Source organism: Balaenoptera acutorostrata, chromosome X, assembly GCF_949987535.1.
Source record: "Balaenoptera acutorostrata chromosome X, mBalAcu1.1, whole genome shotgun sequence".
Classification (NCBI taxonomy): Eukaryota; Metazoa; Chordata; class Mammalia; order Artiodactyla; family Balaenopteridae; genus Balaenoptera; species Balaenoptera acutorostrata.
Genome location: NC_080085.1, coordinates 8,095,259 through 8,115,148, shown reverse-complemented (window position 1 = coordinate 8,115,148; position 19,890 = coordinate 8,095,259). Strand labels below are relative to the sequence as shown.

The window sequence follows — 19,890 nt, the reverse complement described above, 5'->3', positions numbered from 1 at the left end:
TTAGCTCTCACCACAGTCCAATCCTGGGGTTTCTACCACGACACTGGTGACATTTGCGGCTTGGATAATTCTCTTTTCTAGTGGGGGCTGTCCTGAGCATTGTAGGATGTGTAATTAGCAGCAACTCTGACCTCTACCCTCTAGATGCCAGTAGCACTCACACACCCTCTCCCCTGCCCCCAGTTTTGACAACGGAAAATGTCTCCAGACATTGCCATTGTCCCCTGGGGGAACATCTGGTCAACCAGGTAGAAGTTGGTATTTTCTTCATTATGCAGATGAGGAACTTGAGAAATGGATAGTTGAAGCAACTGGCCCAGAACATACAGCTAGTAAGGAAGCAAGACCTGGTGTTCAGTCCCGGGAAGACTTCCTCAGGACCCTGAGTTCTAAACTCCTGCCTCCTCTAGCCCTTGTTCACGCTAAATCATTTCACCTCAGGACTTCCCTGGTGGCGCAGTGGTTAATCATCTGCTGCCAACGAGGGGGACACGGATTCGAGCCCTGGTCCGGGAAGATCGCACATGTGGCGGAGCAACTAAGCCCGTGCGCCACAACTACTGAGCCCTCGTGCCACAACTACTGAAGCCCACGAGCCACAACTACTGAAGCCCGTGTGCCTAGAGCCCATGCTCTGCAACAAGAGAAGCCACCGCAATGAGAAGTCCGCACACCGCGACGAAGAGGCGCCCTCACTCGCCACAACTAGAGAAAGCCCGTGCACAACGAAGACCCAACGCAGCCAAAAATAGATAAATAAAATAAATAAATTTAAACAAACAAATAAATAAATAATTTCACCTCGTTTGACGATTTTGCTTTACTGCAGAATGACCAACATCAGCAACATCTTGGATGGTCATGTTGCGTGTGCTACTCTTGGGAGAAAAATTCTTTTGTGGTGACGTTTCCAAGTTTTAGGCATTAGCAGTGGCGTTCTTGCTGGACAGTTTTAATGTATCGTTACCATTATGTTTCATTTATAGGAAGGCTTTTATTGCTTAGCTCACCACAGTGTGTTGCTGTTTTTAATGGCATCTCGATTCGTTATCCAACATTCAAGCATCATAATTTTAGAAACCTCAAGAAAAGAGGATTTATCATGAGGTTCCTGGGAGCTTTTTTTTTTGATCCCATAGTGGAAATAAAACAAAATCCCATCTGGATAGTTAATCAATATGTATAATTGGTCTCCTCTGGGCCAAATCGTTTTCCACCATGTCACTCTACAGTAAAGGTTGGATTACATGTGGCCTTCTATCCATGCCATCACTACTTTTACTTCTCACCAAAAGCACTTGATGAAGGAATTCCTTTTTTTTTTTTTTTTTGAAAAGCCTTTCTTGGACTTTTAAAAGTCTTAGTGAAAAGTGTTCAATATTAAGTTAACATGCTAAATATTATATTTAAAAAGGTTATCCTGTACTCTAGTTTCTCCTCCAAAAACAGGGACCCTGGGAACGTGGCCAGTTTTTCCTCTCTCTCATCTCCTTCAGCTCGGTCCACAAATATTTGACTTCGGTGTGAGAGAATTTCAGGATGGAGATTACATATAAACATATTATTGATAGATGAATTACAGTAATACAGTCTGCTCTTTTCTCAGCTCTCCTTGGCTCAGTTTTATATACAAACTCAAATATTAGAATCCCTTTCATTGTTCCTTCTGGCAGCTCTGTCTAACTTCTGCCCCAGGATCTGGAATGTTCATTACAGCTGCCTTGGACAATAAAACCCAAAGCACCCTCAGATCCTCACATTTTTCTTTGCACCTGGTCAGCAGTCTGCAGTGGGACATAGAGCCTACTTGCACACAGATTTCCCGGTACCCTCGTCTTCCCGGCCACATCATTAGCTCCTCTGCTGCTCAGTGGTGCTTTAGTTGCTCCAGCCCTGGGCGTATTGGAATTCACTCCTCCGGTGTTTTTCTTTTTGAACGAGACAGGATTGTTAGGGACATTGTGACATATAACAGTGTGAAATAGTAGTGTTATTAAGATACAATAACACTAATCCCTTTAAGTTTGGATGCAGACTCAAAATTCCATATTCTTCGTAATAGAGAAAAGTGCTATTGAGTTTAAACAATAGCAACAATATCAACATAGCAGCAAACCATAAAGGGTTTTTTTAAAATTTATTTTATTGAAGTATAGTTGACTTACAATGTTGTGTTAATTTCTGCTGCACAGCAAAGTAATTCAGTTATACATATATATACATTCTTGTTCATATTCTTTTCCATTATGGTTTATCACAGGATATTGAATATAGTCCCCTGTGCTCTACAGTAGGACCTTGTTGTTTATCCATTCTATGTATACTAGCCTGCATCTGCTGACCGCAAACTCCCAATCCATCCCTCCCCCTTGGTGACCACAAGCCTGTTCTCTAGGTCTGTGAGTCTGTTTCTGTTTTGTAGATAAGTTCATTTGTGTCATATTTTAGATTCCACATGTAAGTGACATCATATGGTATTTGTCTTTCTCTTTCTCATTTAACTTAATATGATAATCTCTAGGTCCATGTTGCTGCAAATGGCATTATTTCATTCTTTTTTATGGCTGAGTAATATTCCATTATATGTATATACCACATCTTCTTTTTTTAAAAGATTTATTTTATTTATTTTTGGCTGCCTCGGGTCTTAGTTGTGGCACGCAGGATCTTCATTGTGGCGTGTGGGTTTTCTCTTCTCTAGTTGTGGCGTGCAGGCTCCAGGGCACGTGGGCTCTGTAGTTGTGGCGTGCAGGTTCCAGAGCACGTGGGCTCTGTAGTTGTGGCACGCAGGCTTAGTTGCCCCGCGGCATGTGGGATCTTAGTTCGCCGACCAGGGATCGAACCCACGTCCCCTGCATTGCAAGGTGGATTCTTTACCACTGGACCACCAGGGAAGTCCCTATACCACATCTTCTTTATCCATTCATCTGTTGATGGACATTTAGGTTGTTTCCATGTATTGGCTATTATAAATACTGCTGCTGTGAACACAGGGGTGCATGTACCTTTTTGAATTATAGTTCTGTCTGGATATATGCCCAGGAGTGGGATTGCTGGATAATATGGCAACTCTATTTTTAGTTTTTTAAGGAACCTGCATACTGTTCTCCACAGTGGCTGCACCAAGTTACATTCCCACCAACAGTGTAGGAGGGTTCCCTTTTCTCCACATCCTCTCCAGCATTTCTTATTTGTTGATTTTTTTAATGATGGCCATTCTGACTGGTGTGAGGTGATACCTCATTGTAGTTTTGATTTGCATTTCTCTAATAATTAGCAACGTTGAGCATCCAAAAAAGAGTTTTGACCTTTCTCAAGGTCACCGTCATTTGAATCACGGTGCAGCTTTGCTTTTGCCAGGAGGACCAATTCTAGGCAAATTTGTAAAGTAGACATTTGTCTTCTAAACCCCCAATCTTGTTGGTAGTGATTTCAGGGGATCAAGGTTTAGAGTCTTAAACCAAAGGGGTACAATATCAAGAGTATATTAATGGTGGGCCAGCGTGGTAGGGGGCTCTCCTGGGCCGCACAGGTTGGCGGGGGCACCATTCTCGTGCTTTCAAAGTGAATGGTGGGGACTTCCCTGGAGGTTCAGTGGTTAAGACTTTGCCCTCCGATGCAGGGGGTGCGGGTTCGATACCTGGTCAAGGAGCTAAGATCCCACATGCCTCGTGGCCAAAAAACCAAAACATAAAACCGAAGCAATATTGTAACAAGTTCAATAAAGACTTTAAAAATGGTCCACATCAAAAAAAAAAAAAAATCTCAAACAAAAAACAAGGTGAATGGTGGCCTGTGGAATTGTGCAGTGCTAGCACCCTTCTTTCCTCAACACCCTGGAATAAAGTTTCCTTTCCCTAGCACATCGGGGTCATCCTCTCCTAGGCTTACTTCATTGTTTGCAGTGGGTATGAATAGGAAGTGATCTATCAAGTCAGCATATCCTTTTCACAAGAGGAATTGAAAGGTTTTACTCTGAAAATCTAGAGGTTTTTAACATGCATATTAGTCCAATTCCACCTGTGCGAAGTGGCCAGATATTTTTCCACATTGATGTTTCCTTATAAGAGTTCCATAAAATATTTCTAAAGATGTGAAGGCCACACATATCTGAAATCTGATGATGTTTATACCCTGCACTGAACATCTCAGTGGAATACAAGTCAAATTAAAAGAGCAGGGGCTTCCCTGGTGGCGCAGTGGTTAAGAACCCGCCTGCCAATGCAGGCGACACGGGTTCAAGCCCTGGTCCGGGAAGATCCCACATGCCGCGGAGCAACTAAGCCCGTGCGCCACAACTACTGAGCCTGCACTCTAGAGCCCGCGAGCCACAACTACTGAGCCTGTGTGGCACAACTACTGAAGCCTGCGCGCCTAGAGCCCGTGCTCCGCAACGAGAAGCCACCGCAATGAGAAGCCTGCGCACCGCAATGAGAGAAAGCCCACGCACAGCAACAAAGACCCAACGCAGCCAAAAATAAATAAATATATTTTTTTTTAAAAATTAAAAGAGCAAGTTTTTAGAAATACTTAGAAACTTTACAGACTTCTAAGGAACATTTCACAGACACGTAGTGCAATTTTTAGTGTGTGGATGTAATTAAATCCCTTTAATGTGTATATACATATGACAAGAACAAAATAATAAATTGTCCATTTCACCCCACCCCTTCTGTGAAATACTGTAACACTATTACACCATAAAATTTAGCGGGGGGACTTTTTACTGGGCCTGGCTAACCAAGTGCTCTGGAGAAAATAGCCAACCCATTTATGTGATCATTAACTAATCTGGGGAATGTGTACATGTAACTGCATTTCTAAAAAAGGCAGATAAACTGTGCACCCAGTGGCAACTTACACGGGACTGTGGCTGATTCTTGGTAGCTGATCCAAGCATGAATGCGACCGGTGGCCCTGTGGTGAATTAGCTCTCAGGGCTACTGCTAGGGTGAGACAGGAGCAATGGCCTCACTTCATTATTCAACTTGCCAGTTTCTCTTTCACTGGGCTCTAATGGATCAGAAAGTCAGAGTCTGTCAAAGAGAAGCTGCAAAATTACCCTAGGAATAGGAGACAGTGGGTTAGCAACTCCCTACAAGCAAGACTCTCTTCTTCTGTATCTTACAAATTTCCCTTCCCATTTTACCCTTCCTGCCCCCAAAAAAGTTAGTTTAGGACAATTGTGAACACACTAGATCGAAGATAAATACAATGCATTCTCGTTATTCACAGTACTTAAATTCCATAAAGTCACCAGGAACACTGGCTAATAATGAACCATTGCTCTTCAGGGAAATACATACACACACACACCCCACACATAGATTATAATCTTAAATCCTAAAAACAAGTCATCCTGGTTGATTGTATTTTCTTTATTTTATAAACAAGAAAAGGAGGTTTCGAAGTGTTAAGTGACTTGGCTGAGGTGGCCCCACTAACAGATGCTAGAGCGGGGACTCAGACCCAGTCTCACTCGCTGCAGAGCCGGCGCTGCTTGCTCAATGCTCTGCCACTTCTGTTGTCCCCATCCTGTGGTTCTATGAGAGCTGCCACAAGAAGGCGGAACGTGTCTTGTTCAACCGCAGCTGGGTGCTGGCTCATTTTTTTTCACGCTCTGAGCCTGTCTGCAAATGGATGTGAAAAGGCCCCAAGTATTGATGTGGAGGTCACAAACGAATTTTTAAATGTTTGCAAGGAGGTCTGTTAAATCCATCATACTCCAATAAAGATGTTTAAAAAAATAAATTAAAAGACATTGCTAAATACAAAAACAAACAAAAAAGCAGCATCAGGAGTGCCTGCAGACACCCTTTCCACATCTTTTGGCTGGTTCCTTTTCATCCCTCGAGAGACTTGTCAGAGAATTCTTGTCTGATCATGACCACTATTAAGAAAGACCCTCCTCTCAGCCGTGTTCGATCACATTACCCTCTGTGATTTCCTTTACACACGTCACGATCTGAAAGTTTTATTTATTTCTTGGCTTGTTCAGCCTGTTTCCCTTCGCTTACGTGTAAACTCTGTGATAATGGGAACTTTGTCTGTCTTGGGTCCCAATGTATGCCCAGCACTTGGAATGCTGGTTGATACACTGTGGGAACCCAGTTGCTGTTATTTGAATGAATAAGTGAATGGAAAGGTGAATGGATCAACAGTGGTATGTAGCTCTTTCAAAGTGAAGGCTGCAAGTGTATTCTGAGAGCAGTCATGGCTTGAGTTTGTGTGACATCGGCTATGGTACTTCCAGTCTCCGAGAAAGGTGTTCGTTAGGGCCTTTAAAAAGATAGGGTGATAACTCCGGAAAGAAGAAATAAGTTCTGAAAGAATTGGGATTAGATCTCACTTTAGAAGAATTTAACTTAGAGTATTTTGCAAAGAGACAAAGTTAGTACTAAAGACTAGGAGACAACGGTGGGGAGGATGGCTCATTTCACGGCAAGAAAGGAAGCTGTGGGGACTTCCCTGGTGGTCCAGTGGTTAGGACTCCGTGCTGTCACTGCCGAGGGCCCGGGTTCGATCCCTGGTCGGGGAGCTAAGATCCCACAAGCCATGTGGCACGGCCAAAAAAGAAAAGAAAGGAAGCTGTAACTCCAGATGTAGAGAAGATACATGGTAGCACATGGTTGAGGCCAACACAGAGATGAGGTGAGAGTGACCGAATTTCTCCTCATGAGGGGCTGATGTGATATTTACTCATGAGTGCAATGAAGGTGAGAAAAAAAGTAGCAGTGAGGAGCCTGAAATGGGAAGAGGGCTCAGTTTTAAGCTATATTTTGTCCTGCGATGTGAAGGGCTGTATAGGATAAGCACCCCATTTCCATGTGGTCCAGAGGTGGTATACAGCAGTTGCTACCACTGGCCATCATTCCTAATTCTCTCCATCCCCCTTGTCTTTAGGTTAAGGACCAAGAAGGAGACTTATGACACAAAGGTGGAAGTGTAGGTCTGTAAAAGAAGGTTTGGGGGTTGTTTCTTGAATCCTTAGATTGGCCCTACTCAGAGCACTTCCATCAGCGTTCGTGGCTTCTGAATCAAAAGATGTGAATCAGAAATAAAAGCTAAAATCATAACCAGGAGCTGCCAGCTTCCAAACCAAAACTGGGAACTGGAAACACCTGAACACACTGCAAGTAACCAGTAAACCCTGCCATATTTTAATTAATAGCCCGTATAAGAAATGAAGTCCAATGAAATCATTAACTTTTTTTTTTTAAGTGACAAATGAAACAGCACAACTGTGGAAAACTTCTTTGTACTGGAAGGATTTTAGAAATATAGGATAGCATTCAACTCATTTTATTGTACCTTTTGGAATATAAGAATGGTAGGGTTACAAATATTTGGAAGCTTCATCAAAGTGGAAAAAGAGATTCAACTTTCCCAGTTTCAAAGGAGTCACATCTGTATTCTTTGAACGATCTCAGGATAATACTTGGCCTAAAATGATCAGATGATATTCCCCAATTTCTGGGAATTTATATTTTGGGACGATGGTGGTTGCAGTATCAGCTTTCTCAAAACATATTTGGCTCAACAAAGTAGATTTCAGTCCACTTTGTTGGTAAAACAAACCTATTCATTGTAAATATCGATCAGTCAGAATTTGGATTAAATTGAACCCCACGTTATGATGGCGACTGAGACACTTTTCCTACCATAGAGTAACCCAAATTGCAATGAGTTTGAGAGTGAAATAGATCCCAAACTAAATCATAGTCTCTTAACAAAACTACTTCCCAATGCAGATTTGTCTATGGCTTCATAATGTAAGTCATTTCCCCATATATTATTCCTCATATATTGTGGTATTGTATTTACCACAAAAATCCCACTTGACTGAGAGAGCAGATAATATTCACCTCATTTTACAAAATAGGACAACTTAGAAATGGACATACTCCTTGCCTTTCTCAGTATCATCCTACGAGCAGAGCTCGTACTTGATACCACATGTCATGGCACCTACTCTAGAGTTACTAGCAGGGTCTCACTAGGTTCAGTCAAAACCAGAATATCTTTTTTTTGGGGGGGGGTATAGTTGTTTTACAATGTTGTGTTAGTTTCTACTGTACAGCGAAGTGGAGTTCCCTATGCTATACAGCAGGTTTTGTTAGTTATCTATTTTATACATATTAGTTAGTATATATATGTCAATCCCAATCTCCCAATTTATCCCACCTCCCCTTTCCCCCCCTTGGTGTCCATACGTTTGTTCTCTACGTCTCTGTCTCTATTTCTGCCTTGCAAACAGGTTCATCTGTACCATTTTTCTAGATTCCACATACATGCGTTAATATATGATATTTGTTTTTCTCTTTCTGACTTGCTTCACTCTGTATGACAGTCTCTAGGTCCATCCACGTCTCTGCAAATGATCCAATTTCGTTCCTTTTTATGGCTGAGTAATATTCCATCGTATAGATGTACCACATCTTCTTTATCCATTCGTCTGTCGATGGGCATTTAGGTTGCTTCCATGACCTGGCTATTGTAAATAGTGCTGCGATGAACATTGGGGTGCATGTGTCTTTTTGAGTTACGAAAACCAGAATATCTTTAAGCAGAGAATATGTTAGCAACCACATCAAAACCTAAGGACCTCACAATATGGTCAATTGAGTTTTGACCAAGTGCTAAGACACTTCAACGGAGGAAAGAATAGTCTTTTCAATAAATAGTGCTTAGGCAACTGGATATCCATAAATATAAGGATGAAGTTGGACCCCTACTTCTCATAATAATACACAAAACTTAATTTAAAATGGTTTGTAGACATAAGTGTAAGAGATAAAACTTCTAGAGGAAAACTGAGGTATAAATCTTCATGACCTTGGATTAGGTTTCTTAGCTACAACACCAAAAGCACAAGTGACAGTAGAACAATAGATAAATTAGACTCCATCAAAATTAAGAACTTTTGTGCTTCAAAAGTCACCATCAAGAAAATGAAAAGACAACCCACAGAATGGGAGAAAAGATTTGCAAATCACATAGCTAATAAGGGACTTGTATCCAGAATATATAAAGAAATCATACAATTCAACTATATAAGACAAATGGCCCAATTACATAATGAGCAAAGGATCTGAATAGTCTTATCTCTAAATTAGGTACACATATGGCCAAGAAGCACATGAAAAGATGCTCAACATCATTAGCCATCAGGGAAATGCAAATCAAAACCACAATGAGATGCCACTCCACACCCACTAGGATGAACAAAACAAAAAAGACAGACAGTATCAAGTGTTGACAAGGATGTGGAGAAATTGGAAGCCTCACATACTTCTTGTTGGAATATAAAATGATGCGGCCCCTTTGGAAAACAGTTTGGCAGTTCCTCAAAAAGTTAAACACAGAATTAACATGTGACCCGGCAATTCTACTCCTATACTCAAGAAGAATGAATACATATGTGCACACAAAAATTTATACATGAATGTTCATAGCAATATTGTTTATAGTAACTAAAAAGTAGAAGCACTCCACATGTCCATCTACTAGAGAATGGATAAACAAAATGTGGTATATTGCTTAAATGGAATAATATTTGGCATAAAAAGGAATGAAGTACTGACACATGCTATGACTTGGAGAAATCTTGAAAACATTATGCTAAGTGAAATAAGCCAGACAAAAAGGATCGCATATTGTTTGATTCCATTTTTATGAAATGTCCAGAACAGGCAAATCCATAAAGAGACAGAACATAGATTAGTGGTTACCTAAGCCTCGAAATGGGGTGGGTAGCAGGAATGTGGAGTTACTGCAAATGGGTATGGGAATTCTTTAGGGGATATTGAAAGTTTTCTAAAATTAGATTGTGATGATGATTATAGAACTCTGAATACACTCAAACCCACAAACCGTACACTTGAAATGGGTGAATTTTATGATATGTGAAGTATATTTCAATAAGGCTGTAAAAAAAAAAAATCAACACCCTTCCCCCTAAAAAAACAACTTAAGACATATTTTTGTGTCTATACAGTCCTAGAAAACCAATAAATCCAATACCTGCATATTGAGTGCTTGTAATATATCATGAGAGCTACTTGCTTCATTACATTTTACCTTGTCTCTTGTTGGAAGATCATTTTCACTATCTGTTCATTCAACAAATAGTTTTTGAATGCCTATTTTGTGCCAAATATGGCGCCAGATGCTTGGGATAGACGTCTCATTCCATACAACAGCCAGAGATCCCTCCCTTTATGGAGCTTGCACCCAATTGGATTGACCTTGATCGTATGTTCAAGTACAACTTAGCTCTGAGGGCTCATTCTAGGAGATACTTTTCAAGTGTAAGGTGCTATTTTCCAGAAATTTCACTTTCTCCATTATAATGGGCCCATGGTTTCAATATGATCCCATCCTTTTCACAGCTCGGTTGTAGTCAGTTATTAAATTCAGTTTGAAGTCAAAAGAAATGACAAGAAATTTCTTGAGAGTAGTGGGGTTTCAAGTAAATATTTCCATAGGTAGCTCAACTTATTTGAGAAGCCTCAAGGGGACTAGAAATGATGACAGAAAAGTAATGGTAAGAGAAATTGAGCCCAGTGATTAACTTCCTTGAAATATTAGCCTGAGTTCCACGTTCTGTGCTTGTCCGTCAATGCATTCTTAATTCTTTCTTTTGTTTATTAAACATTTAGCAAATATGTCTGTGTGCTAATCTGACATAGGACATGATCTCATAGTTTGCTGCAAATGGCCAGTGACCATCATCTTCTCAATAAGACGGTATCTTGAGTTGTCTCTTGAGTTGTCTGTCTTACAGTGATCAGGAATAAAACTCAAGGAATCCTGGTCTCTGGAAACAGGACATGATTTCTCTGAACAGCCATCAGTGAATTTTTATTCTGAACTCCTGACCCCACTTCCGGTTTGTGTCATTCATAGAGATTGAAATTACTCCAGTTAAAGAAAGTATCCCTAATCAAAAGGGCTTAATGACTGGGCCATGTCTCCTCCCTGAGTTATACTGGAGTAATCAATGCTATTGTCGTTCTTTGTAACACTGCAACTTCTCCTGTGCTGTGTTAAAATCATAAAACTCATGCATGCTATCTCCATTTCCCACAGCTGTGATTTCTGGGTCTCTGTCTGTGAATAAGCATTTCAGAATTGTCATGAGATGGAGGAAATAGCACGTGCAGAGTATTTCCCAAGCCCAGTTGCCAAGAATGAGCTAATTTTAACCCTCCCTTGCATACAATGAGCCTTAAAAACTTCAAATACAAGCCATTCTACAATGATCTACCTTTCCAGGAGAATGGCAGGCTTTCACTGTAGAACCCTGGTCTTCCTGAAATATACCAGAAGTAAGATTTAAAATTATGTCATAAGATTAATAAGATATTCAACCATCCTTTTCCTTTTTGATGTTTTTATAGTGATTAAATACAAAGTTCATGTCTGTATATAAAAGAAAAGTTAAATAAATGTAATGTAACCTTGCTGTCTTGCTTTTGGAAAATTTGTCCAAAGATACTGATCATAATCTATCCTCCATAAAAGAATAATATTAGTTTTTTCTAACTTTTTATGTTTAACAGGCTAAAATTGCACTTTCCTGCAAAATATAAAAGCAGGAATTGCAAATATATTTCAAGTGTCAATTTTCAATCAATTGGTAATAGCTAGGTACATGGTGTGTTAAGAAAGATCCTGAGGGACTTCCCGGGTGGTCCAGTGGTTAAGACTCCGTGCTCCCAGTGCAGGGGGCCTGGGTTCGACCCCTGGTCAGGGAGCTAGGTCCTGCATGCCACAACTAAAGATCCCGCACATGGCAACAAAGACCCCGCATGCTGCAACTAAGACCCAGCACGGCCAAATAAATAAATATTTTTTTAAAAAAAGAAATATCCTGAGGTTCAGTATGGCTTAGCAAAAAAGACTGCTATCATTGGATAATAAATGTTTTCCAGAGGTGCAAGAAGATAGGGAGTGGACATGTAAGTCCTATATTTGCCATCCCTGCATAATTGGAAGAAGAGTTAACATTTAAAATATCTTTTCATAGGGAACACTCTTGCACTGTTGGTAGGAATGAAAATTGATACAGCCACTATGGAGAACAGTATGGAGGTTCCTTAAAAAACTAAAAATAGAACTACCGTATGACCCAGCAATCCCACTACTGGGCATATACCCCGAGAAAACCATTATTCAAAAAGAGACATGTACCACAATGTTCATTGCAGCACTGTTTACAATAGCCAGGACATGGAAGCAACCTAAGTGTCCATCGACAGATGAATGGATAAAGAAGATGTGGCACATATATACAGTGGAATATTACTCAGCCATAAAAAGAAATTGAGTTACTTGTAGTGAGGTGGATGGACCTAGAGTCTGTCATACAGAGTGAAGTAAGTCAGAAAGAGAAAAACAAATACCGTATGCTAACACATATATATGGAATCTACAAAAAAGAAAGAAAAGGTTCTGAAGAGCCTAGGGGCAGGACAGGAATAAAGACGCAGACGTAGAGAATGGACTTGAGGACGGGGAGGGGGAAGGGTAAACTGGGACAAAGTGAGAGAGCGGCATTGACATACATACACTACCAGATGTAAAATAGATAGCTGGTGGGAAGCAGCCGCATAGCACAGGGAGGTCAGCTCAGTGCTTTGTGACCACCTACAGGGGTGGGATAGGGAGGGTGAGAGGGAGACGCAAGAGGGAGGGGACATTGGGATATATGTATACGTACAGATGATTCACTTTGTTGTACAGCAGAAACTAACAGAACATTGTAAAGCAATTATACTCCAATAAAGATGTTAAAAAAAAGAAAACAGTAGACAAATAAAAAAATAAAATATCTTTTCATGACAGATATAGAGAACAAACTAGTGGTTACGAGTGGGGAGAGGGAAGAGGGGAGGGGCAAGATGGGGTAGGGGAATAAGAGGTACAAACTACTATGTATAAAATAGATAAGCTACAAGGATATATTGTACAACACAGGGAATATAGCCAATATTTAATAATAACTATAAATGGAATATAACCTTTAAAAATTGTGAATCACTATGTGTACACCTGAAACTTATATAATATTGTATAGCAACTATACCTCAATAAATTCTTTAATAAAATATTTTTTCAGCAATTACCAGAAATATACTAGTCTACATTTTAAAAAGAGCATTTAACTAAAACAAACACCAAATTAATGCTCACCATTTTATCTATCCCATAGGTCAATGCATCACGTCAAGAAGCCAAATTGATGGAGGAGTGTGATCTTCTTATTGAGATCATTCAGCAAAGACGACAAATTATTGGAACCAAGATCAAAGAAGGGAAGGTACGATTTCTAGGGCCGAAGGTCTTGTATTCTCTACCTAGAGAAAATATACTCCCATGCACTTCAATAGCTTAGGAAATATTGAATGACCCCTTTTTCTATATTGTCTGTCATCTCGTCCTAAGTCTTTTTTTTTTTAATTTTTTAAAATTTATTATTTATTTATTATTTTTATTTTTGGCTGTGTTGGGTCTTCGTTTCTGTGCGAGGGCTTTCTCCAGTTGCGGCGAGTGGGGGCCACTCTTCATCGCGGTGCGCGGGCCTCTCACTATCGCGGCCTCTCTTGTTGCGGAGCACAGGCTCCAGACGCGCAGGGTCAGTAGTCGTGGCTCACGGGCCCAGTTGCTCCGCGGCATGTGGGATCTTCCCAGACCAGGGCTCGAACCCGTGTCCCCTGCATTGGCAGGCGGACTCTCAACCACTGCGCCACAAGGGAAGCCCCCTCGTCCTAAGTCTTTAAGACGTAGTTCAAAGCCTCTTGGTTGGCCATTTTTTCCTCCACCCTTTCTTTGTGTTATGGTCTCCTGTGCACACCTGTAATACAAAGGCTGCTCCATTACCCAACTCCAGGGCACAGCATGGAGCGCTGGTCTATTATAGCCACTGTTTTCCATCTCTCTTCTCTATGAGAAGGTGGGTTCCATAGAGGAAAAGTTCATTTCATATTTATTGCTATATCCTAGCAATCAAAACAGTATTAAATAAATGTTTAAATGAATCAGACTTCATATACAGAAATTATGAAGTGCTTTCTCATGCTCTTGAGGGAATTTAGACAGGTGTCATTTCATCGTGGCAAAACTCCTGTAGTTTCACTATATCTTATACCCCTTTGTGGATATACAGTATTAATAGTACTTCTTTGCTAATGTTTGTATGTTTAAAATTCCTATGGTTTTATAGTAAACTATATTCAAAAAGCAATTCACAAATTTAGGTTATATTCTTTATGGCCATCTTCTTATTTATTCAAAATTTATTCAGAAATGTTGATAACTTAAGAATCCATCACTTTATTCTATTTTTAAATTAGTCATTTAAAAAAAAAATATCAGTTCTATTCGTTTAAACTGTTTTTTTTTTTTAATTTATTTTTGGCTGCATTTGGTCTTCGTTTCTGTGCGAGGGCTTTCTCCATTTGCGGCAAGTAGGGGCCACTCTTCATCACGGTGCGCGGGCCTCTCACTATCGCGGCCTCTCTTGTTGCGGAGCACAGGCTCCAGACGCGCAGGCTCAGTAGTTGTGACTCACGGGCCTTGTTGCTCTGCGACATGTGGGATCTTCCCAGACCAGGGCTCGAACCTGTGTTCCCTGCATTAGCAGGCAGATTCTCAACCACTGCGCCACCAGGGAAGCCCCAAAATTAGTCATATTTTTATTGAAATACTTACGATCTACTTTATTTTCCCCATTTCTCTGCCACCCTCACAAGACAATTTTGTAAATATCTAAAAATAGAAACATTCCTTCCAGACCCAGTCAATTCATGAATTTCTATTATTACTGCTCATAACTATAATGACACGTATAATTAAATCCAGTTGGCAAGTATTAAGTAGTACACAGAGATTACAACAGCTAATATATGTGCTCTTCTCTGTTTTCTTCAAACTTTTTTTAATTAATTATTTTATTTTTATTTTTTAATTTATTTATTATTTATTTTTAAAAAAAATTTTTTTTGACTGTGTTGGGTCTTCGTTTCTGTGCGAGGGCTTTCTCTAGTTGCGGCGAGTGGCGGCCACTCTTCATCGCGGTGCGCTGGCCTCTCACTATCGCGGCCTCTCTTGTTGCGGAGCACAGGCTCCAGACGCGCAGGCTCAGTAGTTGTGGCTCACGGGCCCAGTTGCTCCGCGGCATGTGGGATCTTCCCAGACCAGGGCTCGAACCCGTGTCCCCTACATTGGCAGGCAGAATCTCAACCACTGCGCCACCAGGGAAGCCCTGTTTTCTTCAAACTTTGAAAGGTGCTTCTAATATTGAAGAATGTTTTAGACTGCTTTGTCTGTATAGATTGAAAAATATGTATACATGTACATTGTGATGGTGATCAGAAAAGTTGAAGTCAAATCAAATAGTTCTGGAAGCTGTTCCAGTAGATTATCAAATTAATACACAATTATTCCCTGGCCAGGGTCGGACTCAGATGTGTTGAACAGCTACTTTCCCCCACATAAAAATTATCCTGAATGTCAGCCTGGAATCTGTACAGGATCTACTTCCTCTTCTGTCATCATGCACCATGTGTATTTCTCTTAATACCTGACGTCTTTCAGGTTCTCAGGCACATGAGAGCCTGAAAACAGCTGTAATTAATTATTAACGTACATGTGGAAGGTAATTTGTTGCCTTTACGTGGTCGTGTGCAGGGATCAGCTCTCAGTATGCATATTACTTCTTGATTGCTGCTGGAACAGATTACCCCAAACTTGGTGGCTTCAAACAACACAGATTTATTGATACCTGACCTTTTGGAGGTCAGAAGTCTAAAATCAGTCACAACTGGGCTAAAGTTAAGATTTCAGCAGTGCTGTTTCTTTCTGGAGGCTCTAGGGCAGAATCCATTTCTTTTCTGGCTTTTAGAAGCCACCCACATTCCTTGGCTTGTGGTTTCTTCATCATATCACTCTGAGCATTGCACCCATCCTCAAATCTCTTTCTCTGGCGCAGACTCTCCCGGTTCTCTCTAATAAGGACCCTTATAATTACATTGGGGTCAACCAGATAATCTAGGATATCCCCCATCTCCAGATCCTGCACTTAATCACATCTGCAAAGTCCCTTTTGTCATGTAAGGTAACATATTTTTAAAACTCCTGGGATTAGGATGTGGACATCTTTGGGGGCCCTTATTCAGCCTGCAGTGACTCTCGCCACAACTTCCTGGCCAGCAGGTCTTCCTTCCCCTTACGTAACTTCCCAGCATGAGGGTTCCTCTCGTGAGCTAGAGCAAAGTAGCGAAGGGGTGTGTGTCCCCAGTTCCAGCCATGGTGATGCATGGGCTTCATGGTCTGGTGCACCCACTCTAGCCTGGACACATGTCCGTGATAGAGAACATAGTAAAATAGAAAAGCAAAGAGACACATAGCTGGGCCCAAAACCAGATAAACATCTCCATGGGCCAGAAATAGAGGAAAACTACAAAGCCATGATGGTGGCTTTTTAAGACACAGGCTCCTGGGACTTGGTCTGGAAGAGACTAAAGCAGCTACACCTTCAACTCCTATGGCTAAATAGTTTTGGAAACGTTGGGGTAAAAGGGCTAGAAATGCTCCAGATGGTATGGGAAAGTGAAATCAGGCTCATTGGTTAATGCCATGGGCTGTGTAAGGCTTCTCAGTTCATTCAAAGGGACCGAAAACAGATTATTGCCAGCCTTCACCTAGGGTCATAGCTGTTAGCAAACTTCAGGCCTGGGAGTCTAGAGCAAGTCAGCTGGGTTGGAGCCTGGCTCTGCGCTGTTTCTGATACCTCCACAAAATGGGAGCCTCAGAAATGCAGAGATAATACAAGATTCTGGAATGAGGACCCCCAAGGATGAGGTGAAGGAGACTGTAAAACAGACAGGATAGGCTAAGCAAGGTGGGGGAGGGAGAAAAACATTATGAATGACTTCAGCCCTTGAAAACAGAAACTCAAACCACAATTCCAAAGCAAATAAAGAGATCTTGAATTTCTAAAAATACAGCCAACAAAATCAAAGACATTTTCTCAACTCAGTTGAAATTAATTTTATGTGAAAATGTTAAGAAGATGTTCAAAGAGATACATGAAGGAATGACTTCTATCTTCAAAGAGCAAAAAATTGTGAAACCACAAAAGAAGGATGTGAAATAAGAAAAAAAATAGATATAAAAATAACAAATTAGAAGTTTCGGAGGGAAAAACGTATGCACTGAAATGGCAAAGAAAACTCAGTGGGAAGGGAACTTTGGAAGCTGAGTTTTAGCCTCCACATAGGGGAGGCTGTCTACACATAAGGATAGGAAACTTGATCCATACTTCACACCACATACAAAAATTAAATGTCAATGGATCATATACCTCAATGTAAACGGTAAAAACTCTCTGAAAATTCTAGAAGAAAGAAAACGTGGGAGGAAGTCTTGGTGAGCTTTGGTTGGCCAAAGATTATATACACTGGCAGAAACATAAAAGAAATATTTACGAACTATAGAGATAATTATATATTGTATTTCACCAAAAGTAAAAACTTCTCCTCAAAAGGCACTCTTAAGAGAATGTAAAGACAAGCCACATATTAGGAGAAAATACTTATAAATTATTTATTTAATAAAGTAATCGTATCCAGAATATATAACAAGTTCTCAAAACTCATTAATAAGGAAATAGATGACCCCTTCACCAAAATGGATAAAAGATTTGAATAGATACTTTACCAAAGAAGGTATAAGGCTGGCAAGTAAGCACATGAAAAGATGTTCATAGTCATTAATAATTAAGGAAATGCAAATTAAAACCTCAGTGAGATACCACTACTTACCTACTAGGATAGTTAAATTAAAAAGATGGACCATGCCAAGTGTTGGTGAGAATGTGGAGGAACTATAGCTCACACACTGTTTCTAAGAATGGAGACGGTATATTTTAGAAAACTGTTTGGCAGGTTCTTAAGTAGTTAAACATACACTTACCATTCGATCCAGCCATTCCAGGTGTTTACCAAGAAAAATGAAAGCAGATGTTTATATAAAACTTGTATGTGAATTTTCACATTAATATTAAGGGTAATATTAAGGGTAATTTCCTGACTGGAAATGACCCGAAGTCTATCAACAGATGAATAGATGAACGGTTTGTGGCATTTCCATACAATGCAGTACTATCCAGCAAGGAGTGAACTCTTGACACATGCAACAACATGAATCTCAATATAATTATTGTGAGTGAAAGAAGCCAGACAGAAAATAGTATATACTGCATGAGTATATTCATACAAAATTCTGGAAATAACACTTTCTAATCATCTACAGTGACAGAAAACAAATCAGTGGACGCTTAGCGATGAGTGACAGAGGGGTGGGCGGGATGAATTACAAAGGGACAGGAGGAGAATGGGGGGGGTGATATATATGTTCATTATCTTGAATGTGAGGACTGTTTCATGGGTTTACACATATTTGAAAACTAATCAGATTTGTACTTGAAATATGTGCAGTTTCTTACATATTAATTATATCTCAGTAAAGCTGTTTGTAAGACAAGTAAATTGTACATTTATACAATGGAACAGTCTTCAGAAATTAAAAGTAACGAACTAGGGTGATACGTATTCATATGGACAAATCACAAAAATAGAAGCAAGTTTTATGATGATTCTTAGGGAATGAGAAATATTATATAAAGTTTGATGAACTACAAAAAAATCCCATATAATGTTTAGGCATATATACATCAACATGCTTGGGAGTCATCAAGAGGGTGTTCTCCTCTGGAGAGGGACATGAATTAAATTAGGGAGGGACGCACAAAGGCTTCAATGCCATCGATAATATTTTACTTCCTTTTGAAAAATCAGACGCTAGTATGATGAAAACACTGGGACATTTGCTAAAGCCGGTACTGTGTATGGGAAAGTTGATCATATAACTTTAAAAACGGTCCGTATGTTTGAGATGTGTCACTTTTTTAAAGTGCACGTTTGCTCAGGGATATAATCTCAGAAGGCAGTGTTACTTGGGAAAGATGAAGAGACGAAGGCCCCGTTCAGCTTTCCATTGAGTTACTACTTTGGTACACGACCGAGGACTGGTTCATCCCAGACCTGGGAATTCACAGTGACTAAGTCCCTGGCCAGGGCATTGGGTGTCAGAGATACGTTTTAAAGAAAAGAGCATGGGGTGCCGACACCCTGGAAATCAGAGAGGCTGGGCAGGGAGGGCAAGTATGGACTTGGTGCCCAGTCTGGGTGCCCAGGCTGGTGGTTGGGAAGTCTGAAGACACTCAATCCAGAGAAGGGCTAGTGACTTTGCCCTCATCTGTCTCTGGCGCCAATCGCAATGCCATTCGATCTGGAGGAAACAAACGCACCGCAAATCCTCCAACTGGGGAGGTTGCCTATCAGGCGATATTACACATGAGCACATGCTGGTAATTCCTGCTCTCAGACCATTGCACCTTCTTTGAAATAAATAGCTCAACAGCCTTTATACTTAGACTGATTGAAGAGTCTGAAGCTCTGAGACTCCCCGGGAAAGAACTGGCTTATTTCTTCAGTAATAGGGGATAAATTTCACGCCAACACAGGAAAAGCTGACAGCAAACTCCAGATTAAGCCAATTATGTGTCTTTGTTCAGACACATACCTATGGTAGAAGGCTGCAGCTAAAGAGAAAAAGGGTCCCTTCTCGTCACTGCTTTTATGTACTCTGAATCTCCAAAATGTAAGATAATTACCCTGGACTACATGTCAGGGCTTTTGTATAGCCTGATAGAAACACTGAGGACAGTCCTTGTTGATTCCGATACTTGTTTTAATTGAGGACCAATGGTTTGGACCTAACAACTTTGGCATGGGAACCCTACGTATATATAAAAGCATTTAA

At 40.5% G+C, this 19,890-nt stretch overlaps 1 protein-coding gene and 1 non-coding gene across 5 annotated transcripts in view; both read left to right on the top strand.

Moving 5' to 3' along the window:
* MID1 (midline 1) overlaps window positions 1–19,890 on the top strand; it is a 381,356-nt gene that overhangs the window by 307,496 nt on the left and 53,970 nt on the right. For all 4 annotated transcript variants that reach the window (XM_057538393.1, XM_057538394.1, XM_057538392.1 and 1 more), the window contains exon 4: window positions 13,217–13,324. In XM_057538393.1, coding sequence (XP_057394376.1) covers window positions 13,217–13,324 — 108 coding nt within the window. The remainder of the gene's footprint in view (window positions 1–13,216; window positions 13,325–19,890) is intronic.
* On the top strand, window positions 6,466–6,538 carry TRNAD-GUC (transfer RNA aspartic acid (anticodon GUC)). Its single transcript has one exon. It is a non-coding gene; the product is annotated as a tRNA-Asp (tRNA).